This window comes from Leptonychotes weddellii, chromosome 4 (genome assembly GCF_054177405.1).
Source record: "Leptonychotes weddellii isolate Sample4059 chromosome 4, ASM5417740v2, whole genome shotgun sequence".
Classification (NCBI taxonomy): Eukaryota; Metazoa; Chordata; class Mammalia; order Carnivora; family Phocidae; genus Leptonychotes; species Leptonychotes weddellii.
In genome coordinates this window covers 153,647,543-153,672,053 of record NC_138372.1, presented here as the reverse complement: position 1 = coordinate 153,672,053, position 24,511 = coordinate 153,647,543, and the positions used below count along the sequence as shown (strand labels likewise).

The 24,511-nt window shown below is 40.9% G+C and overlaps 1 protein-coding gene across 1 annotated transcript in view; it reads right to left on the bottom strand.

Annotated features, from left to right (window-relative positions):
- Positions 1-1,347: 1,347 nt before the first annotated feature.
- The window catches only part of DEPTOR (DEP domain containing MTOR interacting protein), a 125,913-nt gene continuing 102,749 nt past the window's right edge, over positions 1,348-24,511 (bottom strand). Inside the window, exon 9 of the mRNA XM_081816471.1 lies at positions 1,348-6,686. Within this exon, the coding sequence (XP_081672597.1) occupies positions 6,558-6,686 (129 nt within the window). The 3' untranslated portion in view covers positions 1,348-6,557. The remainder of the gene's footprint in view (positions 6,687-24,511) is intronic.

Sequence of the window (24,511 nt, the reverse complement as noted above, 5' to 3'; positions counted from 1 at the left end):
TGGCTCCCAAGAATATGGAAATTTCATATGGACAGGGACCTGTCTTATTTACTGTTGTTTGCCAAAGACTTAGTGACAGACCCACAGCAGGTGCTTAATAATTATTTGTTGGATGTCCTTAAATATGTCATACTGACTTCCTCCAATAATCCTTGCCTCATTGGAATCACAGAGTTGTTATAGGATAAAAAGTTTCAAGACATCCTGGGCATCATGAAGACACTGATATAGTTAAGTTAGAATTACAAATTACCAATTACATTTTCTATGCTTTAAATTTATGAACAAATCAGGACTCCCAGTATCATTGACCAAATAGACATTTATTTGACAAAAATTAAGAAGTCTCGGAATATCAAGTGCTGGAAAAGATACTGACAACATATATCACTTTCATATTTTGGAAGGGAGTATAGAGTGACTCACCACTTTGGAAACTAGTTAGATGTGTCCTTGTAGTGTTAGCACTCACGTTTCCCATGACTTAGCAGTTCTTCTCCCAAGTAAATACCTAAGATAAATTCCTTCGCTTACTCCCAGGAGATGGTAGAAGAATATTTATAATAACCCCAGTAATGATGATGACAACAAACAGTGGAAACAACCAAATGCCCAATGACAAGAAAATAACTCGGGCTCTAGAAATTTATGAAGCTGTGAAAAATGAATGAATTATGACTACACACAAAAATCTAGAAGAATCTTAGTAATATAATCCTGAACGAAAACATGGAAATCTCAGATTATATAAAACTCGATGCTCTCTTAATAAAGTTCATTAAAAAAAGCTAAACAATTATCAAAACAAGAGAATGGCAAAGTCAACCACTGTGATTACCTCGGGTAAGGAAAAGTGGAAGACACAGTCGTGAAGCAAGATGCAGTTGAATGTAAGTTGCTGTCAGTGTTCTGGTTCTTGGGTTAGATGGTTTGTATTAAACCACCTGCTTCAACACCCACCCCTTCCATGGAGAGAACACTTCTAGGAGGCAGGCCCAAAGGTGACTCAAAGGATGAGCTGGATCCAGGGTCGTATCTACTCAGTTTTCTATTCTCAGTGAGGTTTCTTGAATGAATGAATAAATGAATGAAGGAAGAAAATGAGAGAAAAATGTAAAGTTCTTTTGGTTAATATGGAGTGTGATCCAATCCAATCACTTACCCCAATACTTTACCCTGCTCCCAAACATACCAAATTATGTAATCAATTTCCTAATTAGTTGAAAATAAAAAAGAACTAACTTTCTCCCAGAGTGGTAAACAACTACATAACATTTTTCCATATAGACTATTCCATAATACTCATCAATACAGGGTCATGTAGCGAGAAAATGATTCCAAATCAAATACAGTACAGAAAAAGTTTTTTAATGCACTTTTTTTCAGGCAAAAGAGCGTCAGAAAACATCCATCATTAAGTAGTGTTACAAATGGCACTTTTGGCTACATTAGAGAATTAGATATGAGTCCCATGTGTTTCTCTGATAGGTTGGTAATAGAGCAACTTTATAATGCAACCCTTTCTTAGAATAAAAAACAGCTAATTTGTCCTAAAAGACAGGAAAAGCTGTAAACCTAAAGTCATCGTTTTAAAAATTTAACATTTACTTCATACTATACAATCTATTTCCATATTATAATTTTAAGCATTATGCTATAATTCCTAAGAAGGGAAAACATAAATTTCAACCTAATTTAAAAATAAACATATATATTAGGTACGTATATTAACACATTTGATAATATCCTATGCTAACTTTGACGATGAACTTCATTTTGGTATGCTGCAGATTTGTCCTTTTGGGGTTGAACTGAGGAAAAGCATATTACACCTGAAATTCTGCCTTCAATGAGGAAAACAATGCTCAGTGATATCAACGGACTCTAACCAGTTGGCAAGATGCATATGTTCCAGAGTTATTCTGATGAAAACGAAACGGGATTAATACTCAACAGGAGAGAATACTTAATGTCAGTTTAAAATAGGTCTTGAAAGTTGACTATTGTCACAAATATTTGAAAAGAGTATTTGGAAATGTGACACTCCATTCTGAACGGAAAGCAATGATTTTTCAAGTATTAATTGTTAATTGCTACCACCCCAGTGCATTCACCTTTTATAAGATGGCATGAGGCTGACTGTATCTAATCTACTCAAACATGGATATCTTCTTCTTGTTACCCACAATTTCTCAACTAGTCCCCTTGTCAATTTATGCAACTATTTATCAGAGATGAGTTGCAAAACACCACACAGTAGGACCAACCCGAAAGGCAACTGCATTTTTCTCTCTACAGCAGAAATAACAAACATGGCTTTCAAATTTGCACTCATAGCACATACTATGCTGATGAAGAAACCAAAGATTTCCACCTCATCACAGAAACATAAACACACAACACAAGCACCTGAAAAATCAAAAGTGTTTTCTCTGGGAACAAAGAAAGCCATTTCAGGGGTTCTCAGTGAGTGATACCACACATATAATACACTGATACACACATACACACGAAAGAAAAGTCTTAGGAATATTGCTTATTGTTAATTTAGAACAATTCTTGGTGTTAATTTCGAAATGGAGCTCCTAAACTTTAAAGCAACTCACCTGTTAAAATACCACACAAAATACTTATTTTTTAATGCTGTGATTTCACAGTCCACGGCCTGAGTCAATTCAAATGTACACCCTTCACCTTCACAGGTAGATGGCACTACTTGAATTTTACGAATACCCCAGAGCCAGAGGCCTATTTTCACCACATTTGGGTCCACCACAGAAAGCTATCTTGTAAAGGACATATAATTAGAAGGCAGAAGACTGGCGTCTAACCCGGGCTCTCACCCTAGCAAGCCTCATGAGCCCGGGCGCGCCATGCGAACATTCCACACTGCAGTGTGCTCCTCAGCAAAATGAGGACAGGAAACCGTGCTCTCCGTGGCTCCACGTGGCACCATTAGTTTCGGATTTTCTAACTTTGACGTTTTCATTAGGCACTGGGCTTTATTCACAACCTAATATCAAACATCTACCCAGTGTCTGGTCAGGAATTTGCATCTGGAAAGCTGAGCCTTTCCATAACTAGGTAACTCCTTGGTCATTTATTCCATGAATGGTGAGTACCTACTCTTGGTGGATTAAAAGTAGCCACAAATTCTTTGCAGCTCCTCCCATCAAAGGGTGAGTCCATTCCCCATTTCTCGATTCTGAGCTAGTTTAGTGACTTGCTTTGATCGAAAACATGCTACGGAAGTAACACTGGGTGACTCTCCAGGCAAGTCCACAAAAGGTCCTTGCAGTTTCCATTCTCACCTTCTTTGATCCCATGAGGCCTAATGAGGAATCCTAGGAGCTCTGGGGAGAGGCCACCTGGGGTGGAACAGAGGCTCGTCAGCCAACCACGCCAGCCATCTGTGTGAGACACGTGCACAGAGCCTGCCTAGCCCACATATGTTCATGGGAACGCACCCAGCACCCCCTGGACCAGTGGCTCGCCATCCCAGCGGAGCTCTGCCCAAATTGCCAACGTACAGGATCATGAGCACATAAAGCGTTGTGAGCCACGTTCTGGGGTGGTTTGTTAAGTAGCCATGGACAGCTGATACAGTCACAAACTGTGCCAGGTGAAGGGAACGCCTGGGTGACAAGACTCAGTCCCATTCTGCCAATGCTCAGAATATAGTTAGGGAGACAGACACGTGATGGACAACCTCAAAGTAAATATCATCAGCGCCGTAATCACAGGGGGGTTGATGCATAAGGGCCCATGGGAAATTAGAGAAGGGGAGTCAAGCCCAGAATGAGGGAGCTGGCAAAGGTTTCTCAGAGAAGATAATAACTAAGGGGAATTAACTGGACAGATTTCGCCAGGCAAAGAAGGAGAAACCCTATTCCAGAGAGGAGAAGCTGTATGTGGAAAGGCCGGAGGGAGCTCAAGAGCGCCCCGATGGGAATGGGAGCACTCACTTTAATTACCATGTAAGGATGTTGGAGAGAGGGGTTGCTGAGGAGTAGCTAAGGTAAAGCTCTCTTGACCTTAAGTAGAATTCTCTGGCATTTGGCCTTTAAACTGAGGGTGATGAGAGCCAAAGGACGAAATAGTTCCTCTCTCCTTTCTTTCCTTCTCTTCTTCCCTTAGTATTCATTTGACCAAAGACATCAATAACACTCTCTGAATCAGAGAAATTCTACCGGCAGGAAGCTGAATGGAGTAAAAACAGACAGATGCTTCTCTGGTGCTTAGATTGGTTAAAGGGAAGTGATATTATGCCAGGGCCCAAGATGACGGGCATTAGGCCATGAGTACAAAGTACAGATGGCAGGCAAGAAGAAGATGCCATCGTCAAAGGTGGTCCTCCTTCTTTTGTCACTTAACGAACACCTGAGCACAGGCAGCATTTAAGACTCGTCTTTTTAAAATGTCATAAACACTTTTTGAGCTGACTCATAAGGTCTCCCACTCGCTAGTTGTGTGGCCTCAGGCACATGACTAACCTCTATTATGAATCAGCTTCCTCAGCTATCAAATGGAGATAATGGTGATATTGACCTCACAGGTCAGTAGGAATAAGTGATGTATAGTTTTAGCACAGCCCCGGGTATAAAATAAGCCCGCAACAGTAGGTCCTTAATGGGGAAAGGCTGGGGGAGGGGCGGTAACGTGGGCTCTGGCATTAAACAAACCCATGTTTGAATCTTAGCAGACCTTGCAGCTATGTGAACATGGATGTTGAAGTCTGCTTAGACTTAGTTTCCACATCTGAGAAATGAGGGTGATAATACCCTTCTTAGATAAAAAGTATTTTTTAATACTTTTTAATACTTTTTTAATACTTTTTAATAAATAAAAAGTATTTATTTATTGTCAGAGAGAGCACAAGCAGGGGGAGCGGCAGGTAGAGGGAGATGCAGGTTCCCCGATGAACAAGGAGCCGGATGTGGGACTCGATCCCAGGACTCTGGAATCAGAACCTGAGCCAAAGGCAGACGCTTCACTGACTGAGCCACCCAGGTATCCCTTGGAGGGTTTTGATGAATATTCAAAGAGATCACACACATTAAGTGCCGCAGCACAAAGCCTGCCTACAGTATAAACGCACATACACACAGAACGCGGCTAGTTCCCAAATGTAGATCGACGGTACTGATGTTAGCCATTCTATATTACTTCAAAATCCTATTCTCTAACTAAAGCTAAGATCAGAAAAGTTGGATTACCAGAAACATATATAGGTAACATCTTTAGCACAGTATGTCCACTTTACCAGTACCAATACATTATGATGACCTATCGCGAAAAGAATGGCTGAGGTACAACATTCGTATTTCATTTTGTTAATACGTGATAAGAAAGTAACCTGGTTGTTCAGAATGCATTATATGAAATTAAGAATTTGGCATTCCCTGACTACCTAATTTGGCACTTTGAGGAATTTCCTCTATACACCAAGCCCCCAAATGCATTCTTTTCTAGACCTAAAAAAGAAACATGCATATATACAGTGAGTTGAAAAATGACAACACAAGACGATGTTTTGGTGAAAAATAATCCCGCCAAATAAGCAGGACATGTCATTCCTTAGAATATGTTACACTAGAAAGCTAGTAAAAATTCAGGCCAATGAGGCAATTTAATTTCAAGTTTATCACATATGGGCCAAGCTCTAGAATCCTTCACTTACAAAGGGACAACTTCAAAGTGAACTCTTGCCAGAGGCGTGATATGTGTATACACAAATTCCTCTGTTTTGACATTCAACATATTCTGGATTAAATCTAGAAAGCTTCTGTAGCTGATTGATAAGAAAAAATTATTTAGGCCCAGAAAGAGAAATCAGAGCAAATAATCACAAGTAGTATCTCCCTATTTATCCCATCTATAATCATCACAAGGTTTTTGTTTTCTAACGAACGCCATAAATGAAAACATATGTTAGAAGTTGATACTAAAGGCAGGAATTAAGAAAAATTCATTTTTCAACGGCTTTTAAGCACTTGAATGCTTTAGAACCTTCTTCAAAATGCTAGTTAATGGGTATTATTCCTCTGGATGTTGCTTTAATTTGAAGCTTGGTGAAATCCAGATCCTTTCATAAACAGTTCCATATTCCTTTTGGTAAGAGAACAATCTAAAATCTGTAACAACTACTCTATTGACTCCTATGGGGGTATTTTAGAATGTTGCTGTTTTGGCCAGAGAAGCATTTCAACAACTTTCTGTGAACTAAGATTAAAAAAAAAACAATGGCTGAGAACTACAAATAGAAATCAAGTAAGGCAATTCTACTTTGTAAGGAAATTCCATTTCTGAATTCTTTTCTACACTGACGTAAATTGTTTTTTTGGTTTTTTTGTTTGTTTGTTTGTTTTTAAGATGATCTACCCAGTTCTTCCACATTCAAACAGTCTATGAAACTCAAATCAAGATGTGTATGTATGGAGAAAAGATTTGTGCGTCCAAAAGCATCCATGTGTATGGAAGTCTTGTCATTGCATTGCTTTGTGTTGTCTTGGCTTTGATCATCCTTAGGCCACTGAAGGGCCAGGATGTCCACCTGCTCAGCACTCTAACTCCTCCATGACTTCCATGACGATCGTCCGAGGGCCCGTCAGAATCAGATTGCTCACAGTCCGGTAGTCGACATGCAGCACATTGAGCCCATTTACAGAGACGACAAACTGACAGACCTAAAGGAAAGACAAAGAAAAAGTATCTATTACAGCTCCTGCTTTTCCATAGACCTCTAACGAAGTCATTGTATATCTCTAACATCTAACATCTCTTCAAATACCCAACTGCACCCAGCTGAAGACAACAATTTCCAAGAATCTACACTTTTTCTGGAAGGCAGTATAATAGAAAAAGCATTTGGCTTGGTGTTTCACAAAATTAGGATTAAATCCTAGTTTAGCAACTTACTAGCTGGAGCTAGGTATTTAAATTTCTGAGCTTCACTTTCCTCAACTCTAAACTAGGGATGATTAATAATAATAAAATAATAATAATAACAACAACAATACCTACCTTATAAGATGTTGTAAGAATTAAATGAAGTGAAGTACATCAAGCTTCTTCTACTGCAGTGCTCTGAGCCAATGGAGTACTCAATATATTTTTACAGTCAGTGTTTATGGCTGTTACTCATTTGGTCTCAATATTGAGGGAGACCCTATGGCCCACTGTTCCCAAGACAGCCCTCTTTGCCATCTACTGTTTCTGAATGATTATTTATAGTGCTTCCTTTCACTTGCCAAAGTGTCCCCATTGAGATGCTAAATTCCACACATTTCCCTATTTCTCATTCTTATGAAAGTGGATCAGGCCAACAAAGGTTAGCTTTTACACTAAGTATTAGTTAACCCGTGGTAGGAGAGAGAATTACAATTTAAAAAAAAAAAAGGAAGCACCATTCAACAATTAGAGACCATAGTGAGCTGGATAGTGACCCACAGCTACTGCCTCAAAGGAAGGTACTGCACTTGAGGTTAGTGGTGACATCAGATGCTGGGTACTTTTTTATTTAGCTGATACAAATTAACAGTTGATATATCTGCGGTGTGTCTGAAGAGGCAGACAATTGGACAGACGAGTGATTTATGTCCCTCAAATAGAAAAATGGAAAGACACACAGATCTCCAGCTGTGAGTGATAAGTACATCTAATTAGCAAAACAGAATCCCACAGAATATAAGTCTGTACGGTGCCTGGCACACGGTAGATACAATATCCCTAATCCCCAACAATGTCTATGTCCTCATCCCTGGAACCTCTGAATATTTAGTTTACATGGCAATGGGGAGTTAGGGTTACAGATGGAATGGTTGCTAATCAGCTGATTTTAACATTAGGAGATTATCCTGAGTCATCTAGGTGGGCCCAACCTCAAGGGTGCTTACGAGAGGGAGACTCGAAAGCCGAAGGCAGAACTAGATGTCACAACAGAAGCAAGAAACTGGAGAGAAAAGAGAAAGGGGCCAGAAGCCAAGGAATGCAAGTGGCCTCTATTAGCTGGAAAAGGCAAGGCAGTGGATTCTCCCCTCTGAAAGCCCAGAGGGAATGCCTTTAGACTTCTGACTCTAGAACTAAGGCAATACATTTTCTTTGTTTGAAGCTGCCAAGTTTGTGTCAATTTGTTATAGCAGCGATAGGAAACCAGTGCAGTAACTCAATAAATATTCACTGTTGAACGAATTGAATGTATAAATGCATTAAGCAAAAAAAGCAAAACTTTGATGGAGTCTGAAGGCTTTCTTGCTTCTTATAAATGATCCCCTCACTGAATAAGAAAATAAGAAAATAAAAAGGAGGAAAGAAAAGAAGACAAAAGGGAAGAAGGAAGAGAAGACTGAGAGAGGGAAAGGAAAGGAGAGTGTCTGGTTGAGATTGATTTAATGTCTCCCATATCTGTTGTTATCATCATATTTCTTTATAATGCCTCGGTAATTAATATGCACACCTGATTATTAATTAATTTAGTGCTGATGACTCAAAGAGTGGGAAAATATGAAAACATTTTGAAAATCACCATTTCCTTTTCTTATTTTCTGAGTGGGTAACAACTATATCAAATCAAACACTGTATTGATATAATATAAATAATATGAATTATAAGTATTTAAAACATAAAATATATTTTAAATATAAAAATAAAATATATAAACACAATAAAATGCTGTATTATTAAGTGTAAAAATACCTATAGCCTATTCCTCAAACCAAAACTGGTAAGTATTAGAAGGGCAGCTATAGATGGAAAAGATGTGGGATTTGGAATTCAATAAGGATTTAAGTCTTTGGCTCCCTTGTGTGATGACCTTAATCAAGTCATGTCTTCTCTACCATGTCTCAATTTATAAAACAGGGTTAGGTAAAAATGCTCATCTGCATGGGCTCAAATTAGATAATGAATTTAAAACCTCTTTGCTCATGTCAAGCACTACACCGCTGGTTTCTATGAACTTCTTTCCCTTTAAAAATACCCACTTCCTCTGTGGTGACACGCAAAACAAAATGGGCAGTGGACAATGGTAAGCAAAGTGGTTATTTACATAATGAACACTTGCTGTTGTCATGAACCTCAGTATTTTCCACTCCCAACCTATGGCATCTTTGTATATAAGGAGACCACACCATCACTGTTTCTCCTTTCCCATTTCCATAAATCTGTCCTCATGGATTCAGGGCACATCTTGTACAGAATCAGCAGTTTTCAACCATGACAGAAGTCAGAGTCATAATCAAAGTCATACTAGCAGGTTACAGTCCATCCTGAAGAAGGCCACAGGTAATTTGCAGGGCAATTGAACACTAATTTAAAGGAAACATTCATGGTGCTTTGTTTTTTCTGCTCCAGCATACTCATGAGCCAAAGAATAAGAGAAATTCCACTCCCTCCTGATCCAGAGTGCTGACTTTAGACCCAGGTCTTTCTTTCCTCCAAAGGGCCGAATAGCCTTTTTGTGTGGCAAGATGAGAAGGCAGTGATTCACATTCCAGCTAACCCTTCATGAGCTCCTGAAGGTGAGATGTGTCTTTGCATCACCAGGGATTACCTTTAGCATTTAGTCTCAACCAGAATTGTATTGTCTCTCTCACATATGGTTTGTTTATTTTCATTGACCAACACTTAAAAAGTAGGAAATTTCAACATAAAAAGTCCAGGATCTGGCCTCTCTGGAACAATCTAAAGCTCTAATAACACCAGGTCAGAATGGCCACTTGCCAATGGCTGAGTAGGGGCTACCCCTAGTAGATGTTCTCTCATTTGCCATGGTTCACACCAGTTCCTGTTTCTCTGCCACCTAGCAGACAGACATTGGAGTCTATAACCTCTAATCTGGGGCCACCAGAGGAAAAGAGCTGAAGGGAGGGAGACGTGGTACTTCAAGAACTAAAGGATGCCAAATGTCCATCAGCTGATGAAAAGAGAAATAACATTTGATATATCCATATCATGGAATATCATTCAGCAATAAAATGGAACCAACTACATGCTACAACATGGATGAACCTTGAAAACATTATGCTAAGTGAAAGAAGTCAGTCACAACAGACCATATATTGTATAAGTCCTTTTATATTAAAAGTCCAGAATGGACGAACCCACAGAGACAGAAAGTAGATTAGTGGTTTCCTAAGGCTGGGGCATGGGGAGGTACGATAGTGACTGCTAATAAGTATAGGATTCCTAGCCCAAACTGTAACCAACTTGTAATCCTCAAAAATATTTGTTTTATTAAAAAAAAAAATAGGGTTTCTTTCAGGGGTGGTGAAATGTTCTAAAATTGATTGTTGGGATAGTTGCATGACTTTGTGACTATGCCAAAAATAAGTGAGATCTATACTTTACACAATATATGAATTATATCTCAACAAAGTTGTTATTAAAAAGAAGAACTGGAGGGAAAAGGGGGCTGATGTCAGCAGTGCATAGATCTCTGTAGACTGGAGAGGGTGGTTGCAGGATTGGTTCAAAGATGGGGTCTTATGGACCTCCTGATTGCAGGGATTCTTGGAGATGACATAACTGGAATGGTAAGGGCTGTGTGATTGGGAGGATGAGCATTCAGTGGCCTCTGCTCAGGACCTATGCCCCAGAGTTCAAGAGTGGAAAAGGGGCAGCCATCAGGGCCAGCTGGACAAGGACCATGGGCAGCACAGTGGTCAAAGTCCATGTTATTGGGCTGCCTAAACCCCAGGATGGGGGCTGGGGGACCTATAATCCCAAAGGGGAAGGGCATGGGCAATGGGGCATCAAAACAATATTATATTGGACTTGTCATCAACCTTGGTGAGTGGTGACTTGAACTGCACTTAATTTTAGAGAAAGGTCATTTTGGGGGCACCAGGGTGGCTCAGTCGGTTAGGCATCCAATTCCTGATTTCGGCTCAGATCATGATCTCAGGATCGTGAGATTGAGCCCCACATTGGGCTTTGTGCTCAGCGGGGAGTCTGCTTGGGATCCTCTCTCTCTCCCTCTGCCCCTCCCACTCATACTCTCTCCCTCTCTAAAATAAATACATCTTTTAAAAAAAGAGAGCATCTCAAGCAGACTCCACACTGAGCACGGAACCCAACATGGGGCTCAATCCCAGGACCCTGAGATCATGACCTGAGCTGAAGCCAAGAGTCAGATCTTAACTGACTGAACCACCCAGGTGCCCCAATAAATAAATCTTTAAAAAAATTTTTTTCTTTTATGGTAGCTGGTTTCTATCACTGGCCACCCATGATCACCAGTATAATGCTTATGAACAAACTGAGTCTCAGAGAGGTTAAGTTCTTTGCTCAAGGTCACACAACTAAGTGTCACATCTGGAATTTGAACTCCATATGACTCCACAGCCCCACATAAATACACATTTGTGAAGTACAATGTATATATGCAAGTTTGAGGAATGCAGAGAATAGTAGAAGACACATGTCTCTTCTCTTTGCTTTAACTATTAATTAAACAGTCGAAGTCCACTCAGATATCTTGTGATGTTGATGTTTAGGATCTTCCAACTTCATAAGAAGGTTTTTACTCAGTTAATATTGGATTGCTTTCTGTGCCATTTAAAGTCCTGAACAATATATGAACTTAGGTATTTATTTCGATTTTTTTTTTTCTTGAATGATGAGGAAAAAAAGCTTTCCAAACATTTATCATGCTTATATTCAAGGTAGTATTTTTGGAGTCAGGCTGTTAGTAAAAACGTCATCTCTCCCTAAGTGGTCCTCACAACTGTTGTGGTTCCTGCAGTTCCAATGTCCTATTACTAAAAATGTGCAAAATGATCTGGAAAACGCAGGTAGAACTGTGTAACATATTCAGTTACAATGGACTTGGAATTAGCATCTATGGTACACTATGTTCTGCAAATAAACACACATTACCAGTAACCACAGGAAGCACACAGCCTGGGAGATATTTTTTTTCTCTTCTATATTAAAAAGGAGACACATACAAATATACAGAACATGTTGACAACCTCTGAATAGATCTACCTTAGGTACATATTACCTTCTACCCGCAGGTGGAAATGAGAATTTAAGTGAGGGTGTGATGCTTTTCTTCTGCTTATAAATACCTCTATCATATCTGTTTTCAAAGATTTTATTGCAATTCTCTCATTTCCTGTTTCGCAGAGAAGAGATCAATCATGAGTTCATGTAGCTGCTCTAAGCTCATTTCCTCCAAGAACGCTAGTACCTTGACTTTATAAAAAGGGATATGGAGGGGGCTCCTGGGTGGCTCAGTTGGTTAAGCGACTGCCTTTGGCTCAGGTCATGACCCTGGAGTCCCGGGATCGAGTCCCGCATCGGGCTCCCTGCTCAGCAGGGAGTCTGCCTCTCTCTCTGACCCTCCCCACTCTCATGCTCTCTATCTCATTCTCTCTCTCAAATAAATAAATAAAATCTTTAAAAAAAAAAAAGGGATATGGAGGACGTCATCCTTAATGAGAAGGAAGAACAACACTTCATAAGTCATAGGTAAGTGATTTCTGAGCAAGAAGGTAATGGAGAAAAGTCCTAAAAACCATTGTAGGTCTGGTAAGAGTTAATGGGAAGACAGGGGTAGGACTCAGCACATTTCAGGGTGTGATCAGGTTGGGATGAATACCTAGGCTGAAGTCCAGCTTTCCTCCTGATAAGGAGCCAAACCAACTAAATAATCTTACCTCTAATTCCTCTCCTGTGCCAGTCCTGGCAGACGCTAGATAACCCTACAGATGGACTGAGTGCCCATGGGACTGCGCAATTGCACATTCGTCCTTGTATGGCTAGGATTCCATCACAATCATTCAATTGTTATCCAAAGCGGGAGTGAGGTTGGAAAGAAACACTACACCTATGATTACATAAGTGTCTTCTTACTGCCATGGGAATGTGTATTCACCAAGACACTCGCATCCCCGAAATGACTGCACTCATGTAAAGCTACTCTGGCTTTTCTCTCTTTTGTTCTTTGTGTTCTTGAAGGAGAAAGGATTCAAGGGTAAGCCTGCTTCAGGCTTTCCCTCAAAATAACAAAACAGCAAGACAGACCAAGAGATAAAGTTTCAATACTATGATTATAATATGATTAACTGATATGAATTTCTTTTTTTAAATTTTTTTTAAAGATTTTATTTATTTGACAGAGAGAGACACCGCGAGAGAGGGAATACAATCAGGGGGAGTGGGAGCGGGAGAAGCAGGCTTCCCAGCAAGCAGGGAGCCCGATGCGGGGCTTGATCCCAGGATCCTGGGATCATGACCTGAGCCGAAGGCAGACGCTTAATGACTGAGCCACCCAGGCATCCCTAATTGATATAAATTTCAAAAGTAGGCAACTAACCTGTGATCTTAGAATTCTTGGGTAGTAGTTTCACTAGTAGCTCATTTTGTAATAAACTGCGATGTGCCTAAATAATTTTTACATTTTCTATATAGTGCAATAAAATTGTTTTAATTCTTACCTTTATAATTTACCAGTAATGGGACTCTGGGCAAGTTACAAATTCCCTGAGTTATGCTTTACTCATCTGCAAAATGGAGGTCATATTCATTATGAGGATCAAATCTGATTAAGTACTAACCCCAGTGTTTAATATCAGTGAAACATTAAATAAATATTGGTTTTTCTCTTCTATTCCTCTTCCCACACAATCTCTCCCTGCAAACAGCCCCATGAATGCAGACTGTTGAAAGGAAGACAAACCAACCATTGCATGGTGCATACCCAGGAAAGCTACTTTGGATTCTGGTTTGGGAGATGGAAATTGATACTGAGTTGGTATTATTTATTGAGATCAAATATGAAAAATAAAATAAAAATCAATCCAGGGTGATAAGAGAGCTTTTCCTAAGCTAAGAGAATCTCACAAGGATAGAGAATCCAGAAACCACTGTAAACAATCAGCATTATTTTAAAGTAAATTGAGTATGGAATTCCTTAAGGAATCACTGGTCTTGTCTGTTGAATACTCACTTTAACAAAGTTGCTGCAGACCTAAAGTAAGCTGAGTCAAGATGTGCTAGCTACTTCTATAGAATGAATTTCTTACATCTATAGAATGCTTTATGTTTACAAAAGCATTCACATTCAGCAAGGATGACACTTAAGAGTTTCAGACACTGCTGTATAGTAAGTAAGTTGTGTGTCTGTATTTAGTGCATAATAGCCTTGACAGCAGAACATTGTTCTTGGGGGAAAAAAAAAGAAAAGATTTGCAGCTGTATGTTTAGTCCCATAAATCTCTCCACCAAATATGCAACTGGCTGGAGAGTGAGTGGTGTGGGAGGAGGCAGAGATCCAGTTCTTGGACAAACACAGGATTCTCTCTCCAGAGAATTAGCTTTCCTCTAAGCTTTATGCACTTTCAGCATGCTATATGGATGGCTCTGTGATGGCCCCAAAGAACAGACTATGCAATCAGCCTTGAAGGAAAGTCAAGGATACGTTAAGAGTGAATTTTCCAATAAAACAACAACAAAAAGCAACACTAAAGAATTTTTGTTTCAAATTGAAAAATTCCAAGTGCCTGCTGGTTTCAAACAGAATCTGCCCCCTTCCAGCCCAAATCGACCGAAGGTCTGCTTCAGATCCAGTTTGCTCAGTTTGAAGGGGAGGGGTCAGTCAAGGGGGACTGTGATGTACTTCAAGGAGGGGGAGATATGGGATCCACTGAACTTAGATTCCCAAAGTTAGGATGAAAATTTGCCTTCCAGGGGGTTCCCTCTGGAGATGGGGATGAGGATAGATGGAGGATTTGTGGCCTGCCCTGGTGGTTCATATCTCTTTCCCACATGCTGCTCTTGATTGCACTGGGACCACTTCCAAGATCTGCTTGTGCTAAGGACAGACAGCACACTCTTGACCTGGTAGTTCCCCAAGGTTATAAGAAGTGTTCAGGCACTGAAGAGAAGCAACATATACACATTAGAACCACAAGATTCCGTGGACTTCCTTTACTACTGAAGGAAAGGAATCTGTCATCTGGGAGCCTTTGTACCGTAAGGGATATGCAAATTATCACTCCTACCTGCCGCCCTTACAAAATTGGCTTACACTGTGGATACAGAAAGTTCCTTAGAATTCCATGGAATTGCAAACTGGGGCTTCCAGAAGCAGGAGACACACACTCTCAATGCATGTTTTTAACTCCCACGGGAGCTCACGGCTAAAAGAAAAGAGGCTCCATTAGGTCAGATTTCCTGCCTGACCCCAAATTCTTTCCTCCACAGAAACCTTTTACCCAATTAGCTGTTTGCCCTTAGAATGCTTTTTATTGTAAGGCACTTAACACCCAGAAATTATGTTTTTTTTCTGGATTATGCTAAAAAGCAAAATGAATATACTAAAAAATTTAAAAGATTACTAAACAAGATGCAGTACACATTAAGGTTATTTGTCAGGTAAATAATTACATTATAACTTTGTTTCCACAAATGCAGTGTATTTTTCATATATTATTTCACTCATAAGGGGTGACCTCTAGTGTGTTGGTGATATTATCTAACTTTTAAGAGCGAACTAAAGTCTCATTCTTTTTATTCTACCCCCAAGGTGGTGCTAAGAACAAAATGGTGTGTGTGTGTGTGTGTGTGTGTGTGTGTGTGTATTTGCAGAGATAGCCCAGGTTACCAGGTAGTTGGTAGTATTTTGGTGAGAAAAGTAAAAGGGTTATAAATAGGTCTAAGATGGAGCACGCTCTTTTTGAGTGTGTTATCTGGACTAAGTAACCTTAGACATTCTTTGTCACGGCCGATGGGAGCTGAGTACCCCCAGGGGAGGAAACTATGCCTCTGGTTTCTGCTCCAGAAACTCTTCCTTATTTTACCAGTCCCTGGGGCTATATTTGGGACCAAGCAATCTGTGCGGCAAGGACGGGGCTGCCAATCAGCCTCCTCAGGACCATCTCAGTTTAGGAGCTTGTGCTGAAGGATCTAGGGAGGTTCCATGCTGACTTGGATAAAGATTGGGAGTAAACCCCACCCCACTCCCACCTCCCACGGTCTAGCAATAAACAGTAAACGTGGCCTGTGTGTTATATTCTGGATCATAACATCTTTAGGAGCCTTGCACACCAGTCCCAGAGAACTGTATGGATTTGAAGATTGGGGTTCTGTCCAATATCTCCATTCCTAGGGAAACACCTAATCCCTGGCAGAGTTGGTAACAGACTTTGCCAAGATTAGCCAGGTGGAGAAACTGAGGACCAGAAAAGTAAAATAATTACAACACATTAGAAGGGTACCATGATATAATGGAAAGACCAAGGGTTCTGGAATCAGACAGACCTGGGCTAGTTTGGCTTTTGCCTCTGCCATTTACTTGCACAACCAGAGGCTATGACTCAAACTCTGTCAGTCTCAACTATAAAATAGAGCTAATATCCAGGTTATAGGGCTGTGACAAAGATTAGAGAGATGATACATATTGAGCAACTGTCACTGTGCTCAGCATGACACCCAACAAAAATGGGTTCCTTCTTCCTCTTATCCCTAAAGAACATACCAGACATTACATTTTATTAAGTGGTCTACCCTCTTAGGCCAGCTCCCACACCTGTGCATGTTTACTTGAATGCTAACCCACTGGATTCTGAGCCTGGACTAAACACCTTTGCTAAGTCTTTATGCAAGAAAGTGATTAATTTATAGGTGGATAACCCTGGAAAATGGACTTCCCTTCTGGGCACTCAAAAATGATCCAGGAAAGTGTCCCAAACTGACTGTTTGGTCATATTGCTTCCGTCTTTCATAAAGTACCTGAACTGAGTCATGTTGTGTACAAAACCAGAGTTTGCTAGAATGAGGTATTTGTTTTTTGTTTTTTAAGTCTGGAAAGAAAAGACCAAAGATGGGACTCAACTGATGACTCATCAACTGATGAATCATCGAACACTACATCTGAAACTAATGATGTACTATATGTTGGCTAATTGAATTTAAATAAAAAACAAACCAAATAAAACACGGGATTCCTATTTTAAATACTTCATCTGTCTTGGGTCCCTACCCCAAGGAGCCAGAGGGAACAAAGAGATAGTTTTTGCTTACAGAGACAATGGTAGAAGCACCCTCACTCTGGTTGTATATAATACAATTCCACATACAGTAGCAAGAACTGGGTACAATTCCTTGAGGTCATCTCCTTCATCCTCTCCCCTCCTTTACTGGATGGATCTCATATTCAATGTCCCCAACTCTTCCTCATACTTGTAGTGAGGATATTTTGTGGGCTTGATATTAGGAAGAGCATGAATATAATAAATAAGAGGTGGAGCTCTGTGTTGTCAACTTGGCCAAGCGAGAACTACATTTCCCAGATTCCCTTTCCAGTGTACTTCCAGGTTTAAGTGGCCACAGGGAGAAATTTGCATAATATCTGGGAAGCAGAAGTAAGGCAGCAAACATCACTCATGGCTGCCATGGTTAAATACAGCTAGAGGCTGACACAGAGGTGTTTGGAGGAGTTCTAGCCTGTCCGTTCTGTGCTGCTCCACATCCAGGTCTTCTCCCTGACTGATAGCCCTCTGACCAATTGTGGTGTCAAGATTCCCACCTGCTAATGAGGTCATCGCCTTCCAGAGATTTCTTCACCAGCTTCCCTTACAGTCCCATTCCAGAACCTTTAGAAGTGAAACTTCAGGTCACCCAATGAGAAATAGAGGTTTGGGAACCATAAACAACTGAGGTGTATGCTAAGGAAATACACATGGAAAATGTATTTTTTTCCCAGCTATTTCTCTGTATAGATCCTACCTCTACAAGATCAGAAGCTCCTGACAAGAATGACTTCAGACTCTCCACAGAGTGTGAGACACCTAAGTTGTGTTCCACACATAGGCCTGTAGCCCAGGATACCAGTGTACACAGACATGGGGACCCCTTGGTACTCTGCCCCCTCTGACCTAGCTAAGGTAGGAGACAGTCATGCCACTGCTGGGCCTACAAAGATATGGTGTGTGCTTGGTCCTGATTACTCTGGCTCTGTGAAGTGGAATTTGACCTCATCAACCCCAGCTGTGGGTACGTGCAGGTGGCTACCCTGCCTGGAACACAGTTCAGTTACGGAACACAGCTGGTCACACGTAGCCATGACAAAGGCAGTTTTTTCCTTTGAGTTGCCGAGGGGCTCTGGGGGCCCTCCCTCTGCAGATCTCTGGCTTTCCCCAGCCCAGCAAGAGAGCCCCATTTAACACCTTGCTTCATGAACTTTTCATCAGTTAGCACAAACTTTGGCCAAATCTGGGTGGCTATTCAGGTCTAGGTATAAAGAGAGGGGGGGAAAAGGTAAACATTTTCTCCTCAGCAGAGGAACATCCATCCTGTAAAACTAAACCCAAAGTATATTTGAATTAAAAAGCAATTGACCTCCACTAGCATTAAACTTTCCTTGGGATGGTATGCAGCCTATTTTCCTTTTCTTCTAAAAAGCCTCTGCTGCTCAAAAAGAACAAGACACAGTGCAATTTTCCCAGGGTACAAGCTGTTAACTGGCATCCTCACCATCAAATGGGGCTGAAACCCCATCCTGAAATTCCATCCCAAAGTATCGGACGTGCAACAAGAGCTGTGTTTTACGCCGGCGGTTGGGGGAAGCTGGGTTTCTTGACCTACACACGGCCCCACTGTCATAATTCACAGCAGCCAAGAAGTCAGCATGAGGAATAACTGCTCGCTAACAGTGTTATTGAGGTTTACGGGCCACTTCCTGGCTTGTTTTGCTTTGGGCAAATTCTGATATCAAGTGGAGCTAATGCATTTCCAAATGTGCTTGTCACTGATACGCTGCAAGGCAATACCTCAAGACCCCAAGTACACCCTCCAAATGCCTTCGCAGGGCATTTCAAAACAGACTATGGAACGCGGTCTTCCCTTTGAATTTCAGGCATGAAAATCAGGGCAGCCCCTTATCCAACCACATGATGGGATTATGCAGCATTATATCCATCTTTTGTGAAGTCTGGATGATAGTTCTCCCTTTTGGCTGCTACACATTTAAGTCATTTCCAAAAAGCGCCCATATCTGGGCCTCCCCCCAGACCAACTGTGTCCGTATCTTTGGATATGTTTGAGGAGTTTCCCAGGTGATTCTGATGTACAGTGAGGCTGGAGAAACACTGATCTGGGCATTAATTCAAGATCTTTGTGCTCTTGCTTACATTTGTTCTAAACAAGAGGATCATATGCAAGCCCAGTGCCCCAAAATGGAATTCATGGCACACAAAGAGCTGCAATTCACTTCTCACTTGGCCCTAAACAACTTGCTTGGGTCTTAATTTTCTTACATGTAAAATGGAGTTTATAATACGTACTCACTTCTATTTCAGGGAGTTGTGAGAATACAATGAGAAATGTGAGTCTCCAACACATGTGTTACAAAAGCAAGGCACTGTTATTATAATAATAATTATTAAAAATAGTTGACCATAATATAAACTCAAACAGCCCAAATCATATACTAAAATGACCACGATGGTAGGGGTGGGATGCAGGAGGGATGGGAATAGTCTAAATTGGGTGTCCATGGGCCAAGCATTGAAGTTGATCCATCACACACATTTATCAGCACGATCAGATCCTAGTTCTGGTTTTCTCACTTAACCCTGGGTGAGTCACTTCACTTAGGTGGGCCTTATTTTCATTACCCATAATATGGGAAGGTTAGACTGGGAGATTCTTATCCTAGGGTCCATGAATAAGTTTTAGACAATCCATGAACAATACTAGACTGTGTGCAAATCTCTCTCTCTCTCTCTCTCTGTCTTTGTCTCTCTCTTTCTCTCTCTCATCTTTTCTTTTTTTTCTGGGAAGAGGGTCCATAGCTGTCAATGAACTCTCAAAGAGGCATGTGACCCCAAGATAATGTTAAGAATCAGCAGAATCTTTCTAGCTTTAAGTTTCTGATTATTGGTAGAGAAAATAATACTACTGCTGTTGGAAATTCAACAGACATTTATACAATGTTGAATTTCAAACACATTTCATCTATAAAGAAACTCAATGAAAATCGTGGATAAGAGCCAAGAATAAAAGGTGAATCAACAAGCATTAATCACATAATCACAATGGCTTTCGTCCCCTCCCAGAAGTCAAACCAGTTTGACTTGAGGCACTGGCCTAGAGAGGTCCTGGGGACAGAGCATCGTTGGGTCTCTGCCCAGCCCAGAGGTTCTGCAGATCCTGCCCTCTGGTTCCACAGTGGGACTGGTGGAAGGAATATGGATTTGCATGGGGGCTGGAAGACAGATGGGGCAGAAAATAAAGTCTTAGGGCAGAGAGAGATGACTCTAAAATATGGGACTCATCCAGAACAAGCACTTAAATCAGTGTCAGACAAAACACAGAAGAACGAAAAACCAGATACGAAAGCCCTGAGTGGAACAAGGTGTCTAATGATGTTCAGTACAGACTTTGCTTAAGGCTCTCTACAATCACATCATCCGGATCCATACTTGCTATCATGAGACACCAGGGTGCATGCTTCTGGGCTTCCTGCCAACAGAACATATTCATTCAGAAGCCCCGTTCAAATGCTGGGTATCATACTGACATCTTAAAGATCAACAGATTTGGGCTGCTCAAATCCTTGGGATACAGAAAGTTGAGAAAGAAGGCTGTATTTTTTCTAGTTCCCAAAACTCAGCCCTTTCACTTTTAAACATTTTAGTGATTTGGATTTCTTTTTTTTTAAAGATTTTATTCATTTATTTAATTGACAGAGAGAGAGAGTGAGAGAGGGAACACAAGCAGGGTGAGGGGCAGAGGGAGAAGCAGGCTTCCTGTAGAGCAGGGAGCCCGATGCGGGGCTCGATCCCAGGACTCTGAGATCATGACCTGAGCTGAAGGCAGACGCTTAACCGACTGAGCCACCCAGGTGCCCCGTGATTTGGATTTCTTACTTTGCGAGAATGCCATCTCAGTATCATGGTACTGGAGGACAAAGCTCTACAGTAAGAACCAATGCCGAGGGGTCCCAAATGCAATATTACGCTTCTGTCCCAGCATCATCTAAACCCCTGTGTTATTAAGGGTATTTCTGGCTTCAATCTTCTCTTGATATAACCAGTTTCACACACAAATAATAATGATTCCAAAGCATATGATCTAGATCCAGGCATATCTGAATTCACATGTAAGTCTTATCCTTAGGCAAAATTCTTAAACCCCCCAAACCTCATTTTTTTCCAGTTATAAAAAGGGAGACAATACTCTGTCCCAAGACAGAGGTGATCATAAATGAAAGAATAGAGATAATGCACCTAGCACGGTGCCTAGCATGCCTAACAAATACTGCTTTAATTTATCTTAGGACTGTTTTCACTTGTTCTCCATGAAATCTATTCAAAGGGTGGGACATGTGCCCCCAAATGGAAAGTATATCTTCTTATGCAAATATGTTCAGTGCTGTCTGCCTCTGAAATAATGTATTGTCTAGACATCACCTGACATGCTCAAATTCTTTTAAAAAATAAAAATTAGTGTCAACTTTGTGCCAGGCAAGATGCTAGGGATTTTCAGATGAATTATCTTGTTGCGGCTAGTCTGTAGTACATATTATATTTGTCCTTCTACCTAAGAATATAATGACGGGGCTTTGGGAATCAACTTCCAAGGATTTATTTAATATCTTAGAAATAGTAAGACTTGAATAAATGGAATCCAATTGACTGAGATTTCTAAAAAAATTCTGAGCACCTGTTAAGGGTCACGTGGTGTGGCAAGTGCTAGAATGAAATCCCACTGGCTACCTGCCATTTTAACAAGCCTTTTTATTTTAGTAAAGCAGAGACAGTGTCTAGATCAGAGTTTCCACCCTCCCTGGCCACAGAAAATAATTTGTTGACTTAACAAACATTTATTGGGAAGTAGTAGAAAAAGAATTAGATGCTATCCCTGCGTTCATAGAGCATGTGTCCTAGAGCAGGGTTAGAAGACAAATACATATCTGTGAAGAAAATAAGTAGGGAGGGAGGAAAGAGAAAAATGAGGAGCTCGGGCAGATACTGCAGGCTTCACTCACCCTACTTCAGCCCAACCTCTCTTTCTCTTGCCCTATAAAAGTTGGAGAATGAAATATTCAAATCCTCAGCACCCCCAGAAATGACCATGCAACACAATTCCAGTCAGTGACATGTGGGTGTGAAAATGCTATGAAGACTTTCCATCCTCATTAAAGAGGAAGAGACATGTAAGGTGAGGTGTAAAAGATAAGGGGGGATCCCGTGACAAGCCATGAGAAGAGAATTCTAGGAGGAAGGAATGGCAAGCGCAAAAGGCCCATGGAGAGAAAGCAATCACTGGTTTGAGGAACTAAAAGGTGATGATGGAGGGGAGCAAGGAGGAGAGTGGCCAGGAGGTAAGAGTTGAAAGACGGGTGGGGGTCAGATTGTGTGGGACTGCGTAGGCCACAGTAAGACTTTTAGATTTCATGTTAAAAGCAACGTGGACACAATGAAGAATCTCAAGTGAGAGAGTGGCAGAACCAGATTTCCTTTGGTGGCTAAATGGGGAACAGATGATAAGGCTGCAAGGTCACATGTAAGACCAATTAGGGCCACAGTAGTCCTGGTGAGAGATGACAGGCATTTGGAGTTGGGGAAATGAAGACAAACAGATGCATTCGAGATACATTTTGGAAGTGTCTTGAATTGGAAGAAGAAGAGAAAAACAAGCATGACTTCTAGGTTTCTGGCACAAGCAACTGGTTGGATGGTAATGATATTTACTGAGGTGGAAGAGACTGGAGGAGGAGGAGGAATGTGAAAAACAAAGCATTCAATCAACTCAACATCCATAATTCCTGCTTCAGTGACACGACCCTCTGCCAAACGGATGTTTTCCTGTTTCATTCTCCATCATTTTGCTTTCTCTCACAGGCTCTCCCTTGAGAACCATAAGCTGTAACTATAATACCAACAACATTTCATTTAATCTGGCAGAAGAACAGTAGTGGGTGGAATTAAGAGACTCTGATGCTAACGGCAAACTGGCAGACTCAGCACATGACTTTATAGTGTTCATCATGGAATTCTGAAAATGAATGAAATGTGCAAACCTACAAAAATTTGTATCTGAGACTCCAAGTCTTGCATCCGGTAATCTTCCTACCAGACCCACACATCACAGTTTATAATTAAGTATTTGTGTGAATAATTAATATCTCCCTTATCACTAGACCCAAAGCTCCCTGAGGGCAGGGACCTCGCTGGCTTTGCTCACCACTGGATCCCCACAGGGCACCGTATGCAGTAGGTGATCAGTAAATATTTCTTGAAGGATGTTTGTACAGCTTTTTATGGTCAGTGCAGAAACTATGAGTTGTCTCCCAGTATCCACTGTCTTCTCCCTCTTTATTAATAGAACTTCTATTTTTTTCCTGAACACATGGCAACTGTATTAGTTTTTTAGGGCTACCATAACAAATACCAAGAACAGGATGGCTTCAAACAACAGAAATTCATTGTCTCTGGAGTCTAAAAGTATGGAGTTCTGGAGTCTAGAAGTATGAAATTAAGGTATCAGCAAAGCCACGTTCTCTCTGATGGCTCCAGAGGAAATCCTTCCTTGCATCTTCTAGCTTCTGGTGGTTGCTGGCAATCATTGGCATTCACTGGCTTATAGATGCATCCTCCAGGCACATGGACATTTTCTCCAAGTGTGTCTTCAGTCTGTCTTTCTTTTGTGCATATTAGTCCCTATTTCCAAATTTCTCCTTTTTATAAGGACACCAGTTGTGGACTAGGGCCCAACCTAATGACTTCATCTTAACTTGATTACCTCTGTCAAGACTCTATTTCCTTAAGGTCACCTTCTCAAGTACTGAGGATTAGGATTTCAATGTATCTTTTTTTGGGGGGGGACACAATTCAACCCATAATAGTCACTCAGAATAAACAACATTTCCTAGATTTCCTTGTATCTAAGTGTGGCCATGTGTGGTTAAACTCTGACCAATGGGATATAAACAGAAGTAATGTATGCAACTTCCAGGAAGGATCTTTAAAGTAGTAATAGTACCCTTCTCCTTCCCTTCTTCCTTTATGGATGGCTGGAATGCAAACCTCATTGTTCAAGTTCCAGCAGCCATCCTAGACTTTCAAGTGACCTTGGCAATGGAAACTGAGCAAAGTGAAAATACAAAATAGGGATCAGAGACCACAGAGACACATCTCAGCCTTGGATTAACTTCTTTCCAGCTTGTACATGGCAAAGAAATACTAGTCTTAACCACTGTTTGGAAGGATTTTATTTTTTTATTTTTTTAAAGATTTTATTTATTTATTTATTAGAGAGCGAGTGAGAGAGAAACAGCATGAGAGAGGAGAGGGTCAGAGGGAGAAGCAGGCTCCCCGCTGAGCCGGGAGCCCGATGTGGGACTCGATCCCAGGACCCTGGGATCATGACCTGAGCCGAAGGCAGTCGCTTAACCAACTGAGCCACCCAGGTGCCCTGGAAGGATTTTATATCACTCATAAAATAATGACACCTAATAGTCACTGATCTACAGCCCCAAACTGGGGAATCCTCTGTAAG